This window comes from Anser cygnoides, chromosome Z, assembly GCF_040182565.1.
Source record: "Anser cygnoides isolate HZ-2024a breed goose chromosome Z, Taihu_goose_T2T_genome, whole genome shotgun sequence".
Classification (NCBI taxonomy): domain Eukaryota; kingdom Metazoa; phylum Chordata; class Aves; order Anseriformes; family Anatidae; genus Anser; species Anser cygnoides.
This window is the reverse complement of record NC_089912.1, coordinates 21,197,647-21,217,686: the sequence shown is the minus strand read 5'-3', so window position 1 is coordinate 21,217,686 and position 20,040 is coordinate 21,197,647. Positions and strand designations below refer to the sequence as shown.

Genomic DNA, 20,040 nt, shown 5'->3' with positions numbered 1-20,040 from the left:
AAATTGTTACGAACACTACTTCCGAGAACACCAATATCTACAGACACAAAGGCAGTGTTTAATGTTTCACAAGGTACATCCCTTTATTATTGTAATCACAAAAACATGATTTTGTACAGGAATGTTTGAGTGAACATTAATCGATGCAATTACATTTGTTTCATAAAGATCAGGTAAACGAACTACAGAACATTGTATTGTAAAGAACAAAAATATCAGCTTTCTGGCCTTGCAGTGCACATTTTAGTGCAAGTATTAAGACAAAATAGTGTTCAATTCAGCAATGTATTGCAGAACATCATGCCACAGTCCACTTCAACGAGGGTCAGGACATGCAGCTTGTTAATAAAATGCTGTAGTATATAAAAAAGCCACATGTTAATTCATAAAATATATAGTGGTTTATTTGGATGATTTAAAGTGATTTCACTGTGGAATTTAGGTTTATTCAGGACAAACATATCCAGAGTGTCTTGTCATTTGGAATATTCTTCTTTTAGGCGATAGCTTTGGCTTCAGGTAGGAATGCCTCCCAGTATTTTATTAGCTTGAAGAAAATGGGGAAAAAAAATCACTATTAAGTACTAACTGTTGGAAAAGAAAACACATATACCTTCCTCCTCTTGTGGCAAACTTGTCTCCACTGGATGCAATAAGAACACAGATGCTTCATATTATCCATTCACATTATTACATGAAGCAAGAAAAAATACAAGTAGTAAATATACAACTTTGCTCATGCAACAGTTATTACACATTGAGGGAGATACTACAGAATACAGTTACAAAGAATTTGTTTGCCAGGTTAATTTGTTATTCTTACCTCTAATGTCACTTTTTTTTTTTTTTAACTAAACAAAGCTTAAGAGTTATAACGGAGTGAAAAAAGTAAATACTCCAAATACTATTTTGTGAACAAGGCCTATTTCTGAGTCACTAAAAATTGTTTTTACAGCTTTAAAATATTCAGAAGCATCTTAAGCTTTTAAAAAGACCAATAAGCATCTAAGTACTCAAGCCGCTTCAATAATTTGAAGTACATACTTATTACAATTTATTCCAGTCTAAAAGTTCAAGTATTACTTCAGTTTTACAAGGAGAACAGACAAGAAGCTCCATTCCCCATACCCCTACGGGAGCTTCTCCCTTGCTTGCCTGAATTAGAGCTATGCAAAGGAGTATAGTAATAGCTAGGAAACTGCAATCTGTGTTCTCCAGTACCGTATAGACTACAAGTAGTTATTTTTGTTTTAGGAACTGCTACACTTACAGCCTGTCTTTTTTTAACTAACCTAATATGTAACATTAAATATTAACTTGTACAAAACTTAAAATTTAACTTACCTGCTGCTGTGTTTGCACTAATGATTCTAAGTACTTGATAATAACAGTTTTAAAGTCCTTCACTCTTTCCTTCTGTTAAGAAATAAATGATGGCATTAACCAATTTTACATAGAATGTCAATATTATCGAAAGTAAAAATGCCATATACTTGGACAAAATTATACGTGCCTCAAATCTTCCCACTTCCTTGCGAATGGTTTTGGAGATCTGCTCAAAATCTTTTTCCCCCTGCTGAACTTTCGTCTCCCACTGGCAAAAGAAAGACATGCAGAAATGAAACTGTGTTCTCCATTCAGTTTATCAATATTTCAACATTTTAGTATATTAATGACAGTCATTCAGGAGCTGAAAAGGACCTCTTTGTCCTTTTCCATACTTAAGGGAAAGTCTAACAATAACAATTCCAAAATATTTGTAGAATAGGATACCGCATTAAACGATGGTATCTCTATCACAACGACATCTGTAGATGACAAAAATATTTCAGTGTTGTTACTGAGGTATACTTAAAATCTTTAAGAGATTGTTTAGCAAAGAAAAAGGATCTCTACAGCTTTACTGGCCATTCCCTTCACAAGCACTGCTCTAACAAGAATCTAAACCACTAAGCTTCCTGTGACTGCCTATCCAATCAAACGTAAGAGAGTCTCAGAAGTCAGTTCCCTGTACTTTCCTAATTTCTTCATAGAATCACTTCGGTTGGAAAAGACCATTAGGTCCAACCACCATCTCTGCCTGCAGTCATGTATATGCTTATCTTTCTCATATTTCTATTACAGATAAGCTCACAATGCCTTTTGTTTTGTTTCGTTTTCCAGTTAAAATCAAAGCACACACTCTCTTTTTTAGTGGTGACTGAAGATACAAGAGGAGTAGAAAAGCTATTGCAGGTAAGATCGTAAAAGGAAAATTCAGATAAAGTGAAGTTGCCTGGAGGTTTTGCCATATTGGAAGTGTGGTATTCATGTAAAAATACTACATGACACTAGTTTATATTTGTCCTTAGTTTATGGGAAAAGACGTCCAGCTACCCAGTAAGAGATCATTATCATATACGCTCCCTTGTAACTAGTAGGCTTTCTTTTGCCTCTGGTTTTACATACCTATTATATTGTTAAATTCAAACCTTTTGTGTAGGTAGCTATGAAAAAAACTATCGCCTGACACCACAGACACATTTAGGCTAGCATTTCAAAAATGCAACTGTATCTGTTCATCTCAACATACTAACTGAATCATGGGAGCTAAGTGACCCAGTAACAGTCACTTTCCTCAGGAAAAGGCTGCCAGGATGCAACGTACTCTAATATAACATGTTCCTGTCAGCAATCCAGTGGTACTGTCTATTTACAAAGGCATTTTGTGTTGCAGCATCAATTTACTGTTGTGTTGAGACAAACACAATCTACCTATTCCAATAAATATCTAGATATTTATATCTTTAGTTTACGTTTATCCAGAACCCCCGTATTTTCAGGTACACATTTATGAAGTCGTATAATATGTCGTAACAGGATGTGCTTCAGGGAAACACAGCCTGAACAGTTATCTAATAACTGAAACAATATCAAACTCAGACAAGGAAAGGGTAGATTAAGACACTACCATTCTACCACTGCAACTAGTGGTGCCTGAGACTTTGGTGCAAGACTCTATAGGCGTAGGGGACCCCATCCATGTTTCATCACCTCCAAATGCCAGGTTTAGTATAAATTATCAGTGGATGATGGTCTGCCATCCTATAATTCCTGACAAGTAGGAATTTTCACTTTTCAATACAATATTTCTAGGATAATTTTTTTTCCTGCAAAAAAATAACTCTGTCACAGATGACATTCAAGCTGCAATTTCTCTGCCAGAAGGACTACTACCACTGAATCTGGCAACTCTGAATTTATTTAAATGGAAGCAATCTTTCCACCAGCGTATTCAAACTGAGGGCTTACTAACAACCTTCTCTACTCATCCAGTAAAGAGGAAAAAATTCTTAGGAACAGCATCATTAATTCTTTTCACATTGGAATTGACAAAGGATCACTATTTCCTACTACTCCCAACACTCAGGAAGTATTTTGGCTGAGGAGTCGGCTCATGTGTAGCACTGTGGATGGATGAGTCACATCAAGAGTACCAACCAACAAGAACGTGGTCACATAAGACTGACAGTAAATTTTGCTAGTAAACAATGTTTTTGTTTTTTTTTTTTAAAGAATAAGACAGCCAAGTTAATGAGAAATTTCAATACCATATGCAAAATATACTGAAGTGCAGAAAGAACAAAGCAACTTGTGGTTAGTGACCAATGAGGAAGCCAAACAAAATAACTGCATAATAGAGTTGGAAATCTAAAATGATGTTCTCCCATTATTTAATGAGAGAATACTGGTGCATAATCAGAATGCATTAATGTTAAATAATTAAGTTGTCCTACCTCTTCAATTTCCTTAGTGAAGCATGACAGAAAAAGTGTATAGATTATGACACTTCAATACATAAGGTTTATTTTTACTGAAATCACACCATATATACATACATACATATATATGGCTAGATATGCTGCATAATAAAGCAAAACATGGGAACAGTTCTCCATTAGTTTTTGTGAGATTTTAGCTTTAAAAGCCAGAAGACATTCCACTGCCTACCCAAGTCATCTGTTAACAATTAGAAGCAATTTAACTTGTCCATGTTCCCCTCCTCCCGTTTCCCAGACTCTGTAGAGACAGTATTCAACCGCCTTACAGATCTTACAATCAGTAACAATTGTGCATAGTTTTAAGATAAATTAGTTTCAACAACTTCAATAAATATGGAAAACAGCAAATGAGTAAGTGGTTCTTAAATAAAAATGGTATAAAGTAGTGCATTAATGCAAAATGAATGAGTCAATGCAGGGAGTCTGACCTTCAAAATAATGTTTGATAACATTACCTCTTTTATCTCATCTTTAGCTTGCTGCAACTTATCAGGTTTGTTGGCAAGCTGGAGCTTTGCTTCAGCTTCACGTTTTTTTTGTAAAGTGACCTGAGCATCTTGCCACTTTTGCCAGCATTTCATTCGGTGATCAAACACACCCTGTAATGACGAATTAATTTATTAAACAACTGGAATTGTTAGAGCTATCTAAATTTACAGTATGAGAAGGTATTTCTGTATAAAACTGGAACAACTATACTCAAAGAAACTCCACTGTGTCCACTACATCTTCTTGTACTTCATTGGACAGCACGCTTGCACAGCTAAACACCATGTACAGCGGACATTCAAGCCTCTTCAGAACAAACACCTCCATGCCCCAAACTATTTTTTGTTCCTCATTCCACCAAAACACTACCAAAGCAAACAATGATGGCAGAGAGTGGCAACAGAGAATGGGAAAGGGGGAGGAGACAAAGGAAAAGATACAACAATTTGGCAAGTTCAAAATTCTTACACTCCTCTTCCCACGTCAAAACCTAATTATACTATACAGTATGACTTAAAGTCCAATATTTTCTTTAACGAAATCCACAAATTATACTTGTTTCTTATTTACAGAAGCTTTTGGCTATCCAACAAATATGGCCAAATTATGTTCTTGCTTAGACATAATAGCATATAGTTTGCCCAAATACTGTACACAATTAGTACCGCTCAAAGTAGATATTCACCATTTACATTTTTTCTGGATCCTATTAATCCAGAATTAAAATCCATTCTCACTTATAACAATCATTTTTATCATTGGAATAACTGATCACAGATTCATTCATTTTATTTGGATGGAACTTAACATAAAAACTTAGTCTCAACTGTGTAACAAATGTGCAAATACACACAAATATTCATTTACCTTATACCTAAAAGTTTAGTAGTGGGACTTTAAACACTAAAACCAGTATTTTTCTTCGCAGTACTCACTTTTACCGCAGCAATGAGACGAATGTAATCACCAAGCAGTTCTGAGAATACATAAAAATCAGCAAAAGCTTGTTCTTGATGTAACTGATCTATCTTCTCCTCAACTTCAGCAAGCTGAGACAAAGCTCTAGACAGAGCAGTGTGGTCCTCAGAGTTACCTAACATGGCAGCACTTTTAGCAAAGGCAGCTGTGTTGGCTGAAAGTTCTGAAATACAGAAGTAACACTCAGTACGAGTACCTAATTTGTTATGTTACTCTACAGTATAGATAAACAGAGCAGAGATCTCTGCCCTACTGCAACCCTAATTTCACCAACTGAAAAATGCAAGCTGTATTTCCTAAAGCTGATGATAAAATATGCAAGGAGATCACATTGAAACTACATTTAGGAGAAAATAGTATACAAAAAACTCTCCACCCATAAATGTTTTCCTGAGCCTGTTAATGTCACATTTACTAAGTCAAGAGACTATTATCCAAAAGGCCTAGTTCAGGTAAAATCCAAGCCCATAAAACAAAAACCAAGAAACCTACCGAGCAATTTCAAACCAACCTGAACTGGTCTACAGCACAGTCGTTTCATGAAGCTGACAGTGGGAAAAAAACTACGTATTTCACCACCACCACAAGGGGAATTCATTTTTTTTTCCTGGATATTTCTTTTGGACTGTCCTGTTGACTGAAGTACCTCTAATCATGCCAAATGTAATATATTGCCATGTTTTGACAAACCTTAGGTAAAAAAACAAAGCCAAAACAACACGTACCAGCATGGCTGGCATCTATGAAGCTGAAGATTTGAGCTTATCCATTAACTAAGGCAATTGTCTCACCAAATCGCATGTAAGCCTTCCTGTACAAAGTTATCTCCTATGAAGGACCTTTGAACACGTATTTTAATCCAATTACTTAAGAACTGAAAGTGCAGGCTTGTTTTTAACTCTCTTGTTTTTGTAGAATCACCAGAACACCAGAAATGTTTGGAGGAAAAAAAGCCAACAAAAACAAACAAATGTCTTCAGATAATTAAAACTTACAATTTAAATACATCTCTCAAAAAAATCCTTGCTTCCTCAAATCTCCAAGCAGCTGTCAAATCAACAGCAATCAAATGTATCTATTTTCCATTTTCATTAACTCTTAAAATACTCTTTAATCTTGAGGACATCTGAACAAATATTTATTTATTTTACCACAGAGAATAATTCCTGGGAGGATTGTGAAAAAGCAACTTCATGTACTTTTTAAAGTACAGTATTGTAAATCTACCCAAACTTTTGTCTTAATGCAGTAAGGTAAAAAGGCACATTTATGGTCTTCCTTGCACTACAAATCAGAGATATATTTTTTTTAAATTATCTAATATCTATTTTTAACAAAACAGCTGCACAGGTGGTTAAAACATTAAAACAAACAGGCAGGCATTGCTTCTCTGTAACACAAGTAAGCCCAAAACTGATGTTCTAGGATCAGTTATCTTTCCAGAAACAGTTTACCTTAACAGTAGCTTAATGACGTATCATTATGTGGACAAAACAAAGAAAATTCCTGTTTAAGAATTTAAACTCAGAGCAATATTGAACCATGAGATGTTTAAATGGATTTATATGACTTTTTGTTTGGAAGGAAATTACTCTTGCCATGAGATCTAGAGATATGTTTATGGATGTCTACTGTAGCAGAATCACTTGCTAGGTATGGTATTAGATCTCTGCAAGATAAAAAGAGCTAAATAAATATTGTAATTTTCATGTTCAACAGAAGGGGTAACAGATATTCTCAATAAAGATTAAAATAGGCATACCAAAAGTGCTATTTTGCAGTTTACAATAGGTGTAATAAGATTTTTTCGTTAAAGTTTACTGTGTAACTCTACTTAGTAGTTAAGACCATCACTATTTCCTACAGTTTTAAGCACGTAAGTTCATGAAGCCACATAAAAGCAAAATTACCTTTTCTGTGGCAGACCAATGCTTCAACACTGGCATGAAGTTTCTTAAGTTGCTGATCCAGATTCTCAAATTGCTGCTGTTTTTCTTCAAACCACTGACAAAAGATGAAAGAGTCAAGCGTTACAAATTAGATTACCAGCAACATTTCTTGTCTTAAAGAAGCAAATTATCCATGTACTGCCAGGGTGGTCAACTGACACAGTTAAGAATCCAAGCCAATAAGCAAATTAATAACCCATTTTCTCCTTCTACAGCTTTAAAATGCAATTGTTGAGCCTCATTAATTCGTCTCATTATTCAAGTCGAAAAATCAGCTCTTACTGCATCCGATTCATTCATCTTGATTGTCATTTTGTTGACAGCGTCGGCAGCCTTGTTCACCATCCTCAATATTCCTGCTCCACTCAGAGCCTGGGTGTTAACCGCTCTCGGCAGCTGGAATTGAATGACAAATAAGGGCAAACAGACTGGTTAAAAGGATGGAGGTTTAACTGGGCACAAGGGGAAAAGAAAAGGATATAGTGTTTTCTTTAGTCCTATGTGTTTCAATATAGTAGAATCTAATTTCTCAGATTTACTACTTTTACATTCTCAGAGGAAAACTTAAAAATATAGACTATTTACTTTTCTTCTACATCTTTACATTTAAATGGAACAAACAACCTACTTGTCCAAAGTTATTATGAACTAGCCAAACGTCCTAACTAGCCACCTATATGCTACAGAGAACAATCTACCACTACAGGAGCAGCGAAGCTTGGATTTACAATAAATTAGAAGAAAAATTCTGTGAAGTAATTCATTATAATGCAAGATTTGCATTGTATACTGATCATAAAATGTTGATGTATTTTTGCTTTTCAATAGAAGACAGATTTCAAAACCTACCTCATAAGCGTTGAGAGAGCTGTGTATTGTTTAGGTATTCAGAAATCCTCAGACGGTAATATAATGATAATTTAATATTATTGTTTAATTTAGTCTTTATTTTTCAATTTAGTCTAACTACACTGTACAAGGTGGGCTCCCATGTCAGACCATTTACCTTTCATGTGTAATATTTTGCCTGTCAGCAGCATTGACAAAACCACTTTCAGCTATCTATCAGTGATGCTTTTGTCAGTAGTGAGGCTTCAAACTTATTAGCATAGCTAAGACATCAACACTGGCCAAAAGACAATGTTACAGCAAATCCACTATGCACATGTATAGAGACATATAATATCTTTAACGATACATTTAATTTTGTGAAAGGTGCCAGACTTTCACTGCACGATTGACTGAAGCCCTCTGTTCACAAAACACCTAGCCTGGCCAGCAGCGCTGCAAGCGTGTTCATGTTATCCCCCCCGACAAACATCAGGTTGGATTCGTAGAGGCAAGAAACCCATTTCCAAGTCAGCTAATTACTGATCTTACTTACCTATCAGTAACATCAATAACAGATAGTCACTGTATGCATGACAAGTTTCACTCAAAATTGGACAGACTGACTCATTTGAGAAGTTACTGTGAAGCAGACAGCTTTTGGTCACCATCAGACTATGTTTTATCAGAGGCACAGGCACATCATTACCTAAGTCGCCTTCTGCAATTCTGTCCCATGAAGGGTACAATCTAATTTTACTTGTTATGAATTTGGGAGATCAGGTCTCAACACAAAGAGAATATATTATATTATATTGAATATTACCGTACCTAGAAATAAATAGGAGAACTTGAAAGAACTTAAATACCTCAGAACTTTCCAAGAACTGCCTTAAATCTGGATCTTGTAACAAGGTTGGGTGTTTTACTGTTCGTTGTAGATACCTATGATTTTAAAAATTAAAATATTAGATAACAGAACAAATTTAATGTGACTGACAGCATTGGAAAGTGTCCTTCATCTAAAGAACTGGTACAATGCAGGCAGCACACAGTCTCCCTTATTATCTAACGGGGCTTGAACACTCCTGTAAAGTCACCTCTGAACGCTCAGAGGACAGTTCAGTCTCCATGCCCCTTCAGTCTTTTGCCTCTCTGCTGAGTGTTCAAGTCATATTTCTGCATTCTGACACCTTTCTCCAACGTATACTTAGGCTATGGGCTACAGGCTAGCGCCACTAAGCAGTTTAAACATTCAATGAAGTCTCAGTCCAGCAAGGCTGCCACAAAACCTGAAACTTCTGACTAAAAATGATCCAGCCCCATACACTGCACAACACAGCAAAGTTGATGGTTTCTAAACTACTTTGTTTAAACAAGAAACTCCTTAAGGTGGGATCTGCTATACCTGTACGTTGTGCAGTGTTAAAATATTATACTTTGTATTTTTGACAGTTAAATGAAATCCTCCTGCTCTAATAATAGTCACTTTAGGCCAGGAAAAAGAACTACAACAAAAAAAAGATGAGCTTGTTTAAAAATTCTTGCACAGTGCAGTAGACAGGTTTTTTGTTACAGCTAATTTTGCCTCACTTGTTTTAGAATAAAATGAAGTCTTGCTATGAGCTCTTTATTTGCTGGCTAGACTAGACCTTCAACCCCTAGTAGTTCTACAGGACTCATCCACCCAAAAGTGAAATTAATGCAGCTCCTTCCCTTTGCATTTTTTTGCATTTCCCAGTTTATCTAAAAACTATTGAACAGGTATGGGTTGAAGAGTGAAATTTCAACAGTATTCTTACCCTAAAAACTGCTGCAAGTTTGTCATAACTGACTTTAGTATTATGCATAAAGTGTCACATTTAGTGCTTTATAGAAATGTAGTACTTCAAAATGTCATGGGAGCGTAAGTACATAATATTGCCTATTAAAATGTTCTGACCGAACACTATCAACAGCACTTTGTACTTTTTGCAAAGCTTAATTTTTCCTAAGCCTCCCCAGTGAATTACCAGACCCAACCCATTACCTTCACAAATTGCTTAAAAAGTGACCCTAAAAATAAACGTGGAAAGGGACTCAACTGAAAGCATGAGTATGCTGACAATGAAACAACGTATTTTCTCCATCTGCTATTAGATATGGTAACCAGATACTTTCACTACCCTTAGCTTCTTTAGGAAGAAAAAAATTATTTCATTCATTAGATTGCTCAACTTTTCCTTGCTCTTCCAAATACTCAAAAACATTAAAGTTGACATGGCAGGCAGCCAAAGAGATTTTTCTTTAGAAATTTGCTCCTATAGAATAACCCTTAGTCCAAGGGAGGTTACAAGTATTTTCATTGGACACAAATGGCAGTGTTGCTTGAGGGTATCTGGCAGACTTGCAGTATGTAAGTTCACTATTCTAGGGCATAAATTTTAGTGAACTCAATAAGGCGCATTGCTTTACTGCCCACTTTCCCCACAGCTCTGAGCTCATTGAAGCAAATTGAAGCAGATGTCTTCTGTTTGACTTTCTGGTGCACATTAATGTTTTGCTTAGGTTTAGGAACAAGCAACAAAACCTCTGCTTTTGAATAGCATTTGAGTACCACGGTAGGTAGGTAATTTTCATTCTGAAAGAAAAAGCCAGTTAAAATTGGCATGATGAAAAAGTTGCTCCTTGCCAGATAAGATTTTCATAGTCTGAGGGGAAAAAAAAAATGTAATAGTGTGAAGCCTTCCTAACAACGTCAAAAATCCTGACAAGTTCATTCCCCAGTTTAGGAGGCGCACTTAACATCCATTATAACCTGTATACCAGTAGAATTCCTTTAACAAGTAAGTGAAAAATGAGTATTTAAAGCATGCACACAAGTTAGTGAATTAAATTTGTCCAAGTTGTTCAAATGAGCAACCCAGGGGGAAACTAGTCATCTCTATTACTGACAAAGCTGTGTGGAAGGATCTGCTCAGTTATCTACTCCAATCCCAGCTGTTACTCCGTCTTTGTCTCATAGCACCATTCATTTAGGAACAGACTTATTTAAGGATGAATGACATGTTTTGCAGTTCTACCCCAAGTGACAGAATTACTTCAGTAACTTCTGTGTGCAATTTTAAGAAGCAAATCTTGTCATATACCAATTTTTCAGTGAGAAATAACTAAGACGGGACATCCTATCAGTATTTTGAGTTTTTTGAGGTTCAATATCAGTTCTGATGTTCTATTATTTAGCAAATAGAAAGATATTAGTAACATGATTCTGAAGAGATATATTTTGATTAACATTATATGTCAAAAGACGCATCAAACAGATGTATGAAGTTCTTGAGCTTTTGGAGTCCTGGAGGCAAACTAAACCCTTCCACTTTTGTTAATTTTCCCATTTAACTGTTGTTATATAGAATATTGTTCTCAAATGATGCGATCACAACAACAGCATAAAATAAATCATACTAAAATTAAGTTTGTATATCTGCACAAGTTTTTCTAGTTGCTTTCTAACATCTTTATTTATCCATGCCAACAAGAAGGGATGATGCAGTGTATCTACAGAAGTACCCTTACGGGGCAGAGATGCTTTAACAATATTAGCTGGATACCAGTGCTGGGTGACTTTTTTTTTTTTTTACACCAAAATTCAGCTAGTCACAAATACACATTGGAAGTCAGAGCACCACTTTAGTTTCCAGTGACTGAGGGTCTCTTTCACCCTTTCCCCCTTCCCAGCAGCTGACTTTCTATGAAACAGACATATTTCTGAAATGACTTAATTCCTGAAGAACAAAATGCATGATGAAGAAAGTTCTGATTACTGGATTCCTGCAATCTCAATTCTAAGCACTTACCAGTTCGAGAAGAGGTAGCTATAATCCCCTATATGAATACATCTACATTTCCAGTTATTAATAGGAATTACACAAATTTCTACACAAAGATTTAGGAGCTGCATACAGCCTCCAGAATCCACCTAGGTACAGATGGCCCAGATCCCAGTTACAGAGTCCACAAGTCATCTTGAGGCTAAACAGGTTTTAGATACATATATTACCTTTCTAGAGCTGCTCTTCTTTTTTCTACAAATTCTGTAGATGAAGAATCTTCCTTGCCTACTTTAACCTTGGTCATGCCTTTGAAGAAAATGTCATCATATTGATTTTACTTTATTATTCAAAAATCGTTAACATAACTGATACAATTAGAAGATAAAGCTCACCTAAGTTTAGGTATTTAAGTCAAATTAAAATGAAAATACTACTCTGGAACAGACAGAATGTAAACATTGCATGCTACATGGTCTTCTAGGAACAGTTCTGTGAAATATGCAATTTCTTGTAACATATTATTGTGGTTAAAAGTTATAAAAAATCTTTTGAATTTGGATTTATTAAGACAATCTAAATGAAGATCAGAGTCTTACTGGTCAGTCACGTTCAAAAGAAGAAAACACAAATAAAGCAGAATAAGAAAATAAATTTCATTTACAGTCCAATTAACTGGTACGTTCATTACCAATATTTTCATTCTATTGTAGTCTACGTTCTAAAACTAAGAGGTTTTCAATTAACTAACTAGTCTGCTCTGAAAATTCTGAAGCATACAAACTACACGCTGAATAGAGAATAAAACGTACACGGCTTTACATCACTTCCTCTGATGAAGTTAATAGTGGTCAAAGAACCATGACTGTGGAGTTCTTGATGTCTTGTGGTATGGGAAATATATTCAACCTTATAAACAGAAGAACTCTAAAACTGTGAGAATACAAACTGCATCTTTCATGCTAAAGACCCAAACTCAGATGGTTCAGGAACCAGAGTCCTACCAAAAAACACCACGAAGCACTGAACATTCAAAATTATTCTTATCTTCTAAGACATAGGAGAGGTATGCTATTATTTAGGGCAAACAACTAATTTCTACTTGTTGTGTATTTCTGCTCTATCAGTTCTGCGCTTTTCAAGCTATAAGTTCTGTGCAGAAAACACTGAAAATTTGAATAGGTACTCTGTGATCAGTCACATGAGCAGTTTCCAAAGTTATTTCTCTGCCAGCTTTTTTTCTTAAAAATAGTAATAAGAAACCACGATTTTCCAAAATAGATATGAAAGTAGTGAGGTGGTTTAGATGAATGCCAAACTCCAGCTCACCACCAACTCGGTTTTACCTTGTTGTTCCACAGAATATTCAGTAATTCACCACTGAATTTGTGAATAAGGCCTCAAATGCAGGCCACTCCCATCCCTCACAAAAAAAACACACATTTTTTGAGCTTGGAATTTCAGGCATTATCCAGTGTAATAGAATGTACAGATGAAGGTCTTTTGTAGAACACACATGACATAAAACTGGATATAGAATGTTTCATATTAAGACTTTAAAAATAAATGTGTGTGATGTGAAAGATTTGTTTAACTTCAGCTGTTTTAATAGCTCTCTGCTTTAAGATACCTCGTTTTAAATGAGAATCCCTTCAGAATTAGAAGACTATGGACTATATATTTTAGGACATAACTAAATACCACTCATGCACTGGAGGGGAGTCAGCTCAAGTTTAAAGCATGACTTTCATGTTCTTCTGAAAACATCCTATAGAGTCTGTGAGTTTTCCTAACTTACCTACACCTCAAGAAAATTTCTGTGCAAGAATCTGAGGTCGCTGTAGTGCAAGCAAGCACTGGCAGTAAGTCCCACCATTTTGCTGACTTCCAGGTGTACCAGTATTTATGCTGTTTTTTGTTCTACGGGAACCTTGAATTCAGACCTAGCTTTGTCTTGCACATGAGTATGACTGCACAGATTAGAACTCTCAAAAAATTTTCAAAAGCACAACAGGTACTTAAATATTTCATTTGTATTACAGTACTTAAATGACATGCATACATACAACCTTACAGATACTAGACTTACCTACAATACTTTTTTCTGGAGCTGGAGGCACAATGTAACCAATATGCATGTACTTTGTTGCTAATTTGCTGTGCAAGCCAAGAAAATCACTGAATCTTCTTTTAACAGAGAATTCATTTTTGTGAAACATAGAAAGGGATGTCTTAAAAAAAATAACAATAGTTTTAGTTATGATTTTCTGATGCATCTACTCAGCTTTGAAACAAAGTTATCTGCAAGTATTTCTTGCGCTAGTTACCTTTGTAGTTACTCTGTATGCCATGTAAGCATTCATGCCATCCCCTGTAAGAAAATTAAAATACTTAGCCTAGAGAAAGTTACTTTAATCCTTCCATGTACTTTTTGTTCCAAACTATACATTACATAGCTTTCCATTTAGATATTAAGAGTTGCCAAAAGGTAACTGAATAAGAAATCATACTAAAATCTCACAACAGTCTTCAAGAAGTGTGACAGTCTACCCTATCTGATTTACTAGGTTGAAGGTACTTACCAACTTTCTCTGGATCTGATACATTGATTTCTATATCAAACATATCTCCATTTGCTTCCTCTTCAATCTAGGAAAAAGGATATGCCATATTTAGCAAGATAACATGTTCATATTATGTACAGGTACAAGGATAAGTGTATAGGAGAAGTAGGAGGAAGATAAAGTATATTTGTATAATTAAAATCTGTTTCAGACCCACCATCCAACATTAAGTGAATATAACTTCTAATACTGGTTTTAATTTTAAGCCTTCCTGCAAAAGCCTTTAGTATGGCAGTCCCTTGTCAGGCCATGTTAGCCTCAACTTTTAGCATATGTTTAACTTGAGGGTATATTATTATTATTATTTTTTATCTCCTCCAATGTCAACAGATGGTTGTTTTTTTTTTTTTGAACCATACTTTCTCATTCCCAATGTTTTTGTAAGCATTTAATCAAAGGACAGATATTCCTAGTTATTAACGGTATCAGAAACAGAAGAGCTTGGGAGGGGAGAAGTGATAGCTAAAGAATTTCAGATACTTGCTTGTAATCTGGCAAAATTTCCTGACCTTTTCACGCAATATTTCTAAGTTTGGTAGAACAGAGATCTAAGGGAACATCATGGCAGAAAGGACAGTATGACACGGATGAAGGTGAGGAAAATAAGAATAAAATGCCATCTTGGAGCATTTGGGAAAGCAGGTATCTTCAAGTCACAGGCAAGTCTTGTTTGCAAACTCGTTTGCCCCTGGCATTGTCCAGTAAGAGGATGTACTCTAGAATGAATGGCATTTGCCAATGCCCTGACTTCGAATGCAACGGCAAATGTAAACTGCCATCTTAAAATCACAATCAGCCTCAGCTGTATGCAGGATAATGCTGAAAACTGCTCTCTCCATTAACAATTACTTCAGAAATCCAAGTTAAAAACTGTAACACAGTAGTAAGAATTATCAGTAACATTTCTATTGATCTCCACTACAATTACCTGGCTAAGGAATTCTCCTCATATTTTAAAGATTCAAATGCCTATCAAACTTTAAATGCCAAAAAATAGATTTTTTTTTAATACTTCCCCTTACCGGTGGATGGTCCTGTGAGTTGAAATTTAGAAACTATCATTTAAAAAATAAAAACAAAACCCAACAATAACAAAAGATAACCTTCAAAAACCAAACAAGACATTTCCATAATTTACAATTTACTGGATACCTCTTCTCTGGATCTATCGAAAATCGCAGTGGACGTTACACTTTTCGATTCCATTCTGGGAGCTACTAATGTAGTAGGTGTCACAGGAGTGATTGCAGGAGTAGGTTCTGGTGAAAGTATTGGGTCCCTCTCCGGACTGTCCAACGAAACTTCTTCTGTGGCTTCTGGATAAAGATTTTGAGTTGGCAAATAAGTTTTTGTGTAGTTGATACAATTGCCCATCATATAAATAACAAAAACTAAAAAATTACAATATGTAAGTTTAGTAAGATCAGCTGTAAATAGCATCCATTTGTGCTAGATAATTTATTTAAATATATAGCTAAAACTAGATGTGATATTTGAGTTTCTCATGTATAATGGGTTAAAGTAAGATTAATATCACAATTCTTTTTTCATATGCTGTCAGGTAAACAGTCTTTTAAAGCAGTCATGGAAGTCATTCATTTCCGTAAGACATTTTGTGAAAACTAATGAACTTTTTTCTACCCTACAGACTGCTCTGTTTCAGCACCTATGCCAGTTTCAGGCTTTGCACCCTGAACAACAGCTTATTTACTCATACAGGCTGATAATCAAACACACCAAGCAAAGCAGTATGTTTTAAATGAAGTTTAAAACAGAACCACAGTGCACCCCCTCCCCAAGACCATAACTTATAAAATACAAATATTTTCAGTAGATGAGGCATTCTGACTAGCAAAACTAATTTCATTTTCTACCACCTCTTTAGGGCTTACAACAGTTCATTAGAAACAATACTTCTTTAAGACTGTATACAGTTCATCTGTATTTAAAGAGGATCTAAATTTCTGCTCTACAAATCCTGCATGTGTTCCTTGATTAACTGGTTTTGACTGTGGGCAAACTATACCCTTCTTGGGTGTAGAGAAGTTCCCGTTCTGGTTTACTTAACTAATGCTGTGGTTCTTGTAAATGTGCATTTTAAAGAAGTTTAGACCCCTAAAGGATAATAATGACCACAGAACCATCACTTGATATGGAAATTGACTCCACAACTTTTCTCAAGATGCATTTACAAACTTCCCTGCAGGAAGTTCCAACCACTTTACCAAGCGTAGCTTCGGGTACTAAAGCAGATCCACTCCAGGTTGTGCAGTTACCAAAATGGTTTACTATACAAATCTGAAGAGAGCTGTTCTTGCAGTTTCTGTATATGTAACAGCTCAATTGTCAAGAGAAAACAAGCTACCTTCCTTCCAACCTTGTCAAAGCTTGGTGCTCTAAAAGTATTATTAGTACTACAAGTCCTTATGTAAGGGTTAAGGAAAGAGCAGTTTTAAAGATCTGATCTACTTTAAAATTTTTGAAATTGTTACACCATGTGTGAAAAAGTCTCCTTTTGTATGCTAACTGGCTGCTAATGGCTTGGATGGATGTACTACTACTTGCTGGACAAAAAAATACCTGCATGATGGACCTAAAGGGCTAAATGGAGTTAAATCCAGTTGGTGGCAGGTCACAAGTGGTGTTCCCCAGAGGTCAGTATTGAGGCTAATTTTGTTTAATATTTTGTACTGGGTTCGCATGGCAAGGTTTAGGTAGCAGGTGGCTGCAGGGGTGGCCTCTGTGAGCAGAGCCCAGCAGCTGTCTCATGTCAGAGCAGAGCCAGCTCCACCTGCTCCAAAAGGGACCTGCTGCTGGCCAGAGCTGAGCCATGAGTGACACTGGGTGGGCCTCTGGGAGAGCAGAGTTAAGGAAGGGAAAGAAGTGCTGGGCTACAGCAGCTGGGAGAGAGGGGTGAGAGCCAGGCCTGCAGCCCCCAAGGGCAGTGCAGCAGGAGGGCAGGAGGTGCTCCAGGCACACAGCAGCAGATCCCCTGCGGCCTGTGGAGAGGCCCCTGGTGGAGCAGGCTGTCCCCCTGCAGCCCATGGGTCCCACACGGAGCAGATCTCCACGCTGCAGCCCCCCCGTGGAGGAGCCCCCGGTGGAGCAGGTGGATGTGGCCTGGAGGAGGCTGCGGCCCATGGAGAGCCCCCGCAGGAGCAGGCCCCGGGCCGGAGCTGCAGCCCGTGGAGAGGAGCCCACGCAGGAGCAGGGGGTCTGGGGGGAGCTGCCGCCCACCCGGGGGGGACCCGTGCTGGAGCAGTTTGCTCCTGGGGGATGGATGGACCCCGCGGTACGGAGCCATGTGGGAGCAGTTCTTGAAGAGCTGCTGCCTGTGGGCAGCCCCCTCAGGCTCAGTTCAGGAAGGACGGCATCCCGTGGGAGGGACCCCACGTGGAGCAGGGGCAGAGAGGGACCGTGAAGGAGCGGCGGAGATGAAGTGCTGTAGACTGACCACAGCCCCCATGCCCCGTTCCCCTGCACTGCTCAAGGGGAGGAGTCAGAAGAGGGTGGTGGGTGGGGTGATAGGCAGGGGACAGACACCACCGCATTTTTATCAGTGATTTTGATGAGGGGATCTATTGCACCCTCAGTATGTTTGCAGATGACACCAACCTGGGCAGGAGTGCTGATCACTTGAGGCAGGAAGGCTCTGCAGAGGGATCTGGGCAGGCTGGATTGACAGACTGAGCCCAATCAGATGGCATGCAACAAAGCTAAGCACTGGATCCTGCACTTGGGCCATAACAACCCCATGCAGCAGTACAGGCTTGGGAAAGTGGCTGGAAAGCTGCCCAGCAGAAAAGGACCTGGGGATGCTGGTTGATGACAGTGAGCTGAACATGAGCCAGCAGTGAGCCCAGGTAGCCAAGAAGGCCAAGGGCACCCTGGCCTGCATCAGAAATAGCATGGTCAGCAGGACCAGGGAAATGATTGTCCCCTTGTGCACAGCACTGGTGAGACCACATCTCAAATACTGTGGGCAGTTTGAGACCTTTCACTACAAAAAGGTTAAGGAGTTGCTAGAGTATGTACAGAAAATAGCAACAAAGCTGGTGAAGGGACTAGAAATCGGAACTTAAAAAGAATGGCTGAGGGACTGGGGTTGTATAATGTGCAGAAGAGGACGTTGAGGGGAGACCTCATCACTCCCTACAACTACCTGAAAGGAAGTTGCAGTCAGGACAGTGTTGGTCTCTTTTCTCAGATGAGAAGTGACAGGATGCAAGGAAATGACCTCAGGATGCACCACGAGAGGTTTAGGCTCAATATCATGAAGAATTTCTTCACAGAAAGAGTAGTTAGGCTTTGGAACAGGCTGCGCAGGGAAGTGGTGGAGTCACCATCCTGGAGGTATTTAAGAGACGTATGGACATGGTGCTTAGGGATGTGGTTTAGTGATGTGTCGGCAGTGTTCGGTGGATGGTTGGACTGGACCATCCTAAGGATCTTTACCAACCTAAATGATTCTGTGATTCTCTTCTCCAAGCCACAGTCCCAGCTCTCTCAGGCTCTGCTCCTGTGCCAACCACTCCATGCCCTTTATCATGTTAGTGGCCCTCCCCTGGACTCTTCCCAGTAGCTCTGGGGAGCTCAGAGCTGTGCTCAGCACTCTGGGTGAGGAGACTGAGCAGAGGGGAAGGAGCACCTCCCTTGACGGGCTGGCAACATTCTTCCTGATTTTCAGGTTAGAGATTTACATAGTATTTTCAAACTAAACACAAGCACTTTTTAAATTATCCATTTTAATATGAGCAAAGACTATTTTTTTTGAAAAGCTCATTTTCCTTCCGCTTTTTTATTCTTATTGCTAATTCTTTTTGAAGAATCCTGCTATTCCTTCCAACCCTCAAATGCCACAGAAAGGATATACCATTAATACAATAAAGAAGTTTAGTTCAAAACCTCAGATGAGGTAGGAAGTCATGCTGACACAGTTGGAAAAAAAGAATCTTTTAGACTGAGATGGTAGAAGAACCACATTTATATACTGAAGAGAGATAGTTCTCTTATTTGTCAGCTAGCAGCATTCAACATACATAAGAATTTATACAACTGACTATTTCACCGAAGTACGTATGTACACATGCACACATATAAACACATAGGGCCATTCCGCTTTAATTCACTCTTTTTCTACCACCAGCTGTATTCCAGCACAAATGTCTGGTAATCGAACCACTAACCACCAGTAAGCACCCTGGTGTACCTTCAAATTTTAGACAGGACTATAACATAAGTAATGAAGGAAATCACACCACACCAATCTCTCACAATCATCAGTTGAGAAAACATTTCTGTGAAAACATGACTTCACAAAGGCAGTGTGAATTAAAGGTGGCAAACCAGTACTGCTGTCAGATAAAACAGTGCCACACACCTTCCCCACCACTCCTTTTTCTCAGACCTGTATCCACATGTCCCTTAGTATCATGAACTGATCCAGGTTGAGTTGATTACCACATGAAATCCAGCCAGGATCAGCCCCCTACCACTGTTCAGACAACAGCTGAAGCTACTCTGCTGGATTATTTCTGTAAGA

General features: G+C 37.8%; 2 protein-coding genes across 3 annotated transcripts in view; both read right to left on the bottom strand.

Annotated features, from left to right (window-relative positions):
* Window positions 1-1,338, bottom strand: part of SNX24 (sorting nexin 24) — a 106,143-nt gene extending 104,805 nt beyond the window's left edge. Inside the window, exon 1 of the mRNA XM_066989106.1 lies at window positions 614-1,338. The gene's annotated coding sequence lies outside the window, so the exon portion shown is untranslated. The remainder of the gene's footprint in view (window positions 1-613) is intronic.
* The window catches only part of SNX2 (sorting nexin 2), a 34,283-nt gene continuing 14,300 nt past the window's right edge, over window positions 58-20,040 (bottom strand). For both annotated transcript variants that reach the window (XM_066989102.1, XM_066989103.1), the window contains exons 3-15: window positions 15,651-15,814; window positions 14,457-14,523; window positions 14,202-14,245; window positions 13,964-14,105; window positions 12,105-12,183; window positions 8,935-9,010; window positions 7,520-7,633; window positions 7,199-7,292; window positions 5,246-5,451; window positions 4,277-4,420; window positions 1,514-1,594; window positions 1,345-1,416; window positions 58-547 (exon numbers count right to left, since the gene is read on the bottom strand). In XM_066989102.1, coding sequence (XP_066845203.1) covers window positions 497-547; window positions 1,345-1,416; window positions 1,514-1,594; window positions 4,277-4,420; window positions 5,246-5,451; window positions 7,199-7,292; window positions 7,520-7,633; window positions 8,935-9,010; window positions 12,105-12,183; window positions 13,964-14,105; window positions 14,202-14,245; window positions 14,457-14,523; window positions 15,651-15,814 — 1,334 coding nt within the window. In that variant the 3' untranslated portion in view covers window positions 58-496. The remainder of the gene's footprint in view (window positions 548-1,344; window positions 1,417-1,513; window positions 1,595-4,276; window positions 4,421-5,245; window positions 5,452-7,198; window positions 7,293-7,519; window positions 7,634-8,934; window positions 9,011-12,104; window positions 12,184-13,963; window positions 14,106-14,201; window positions 14,246-14,456; window positions 14,524-15,650; window positions 15,815-20,040) is intronic.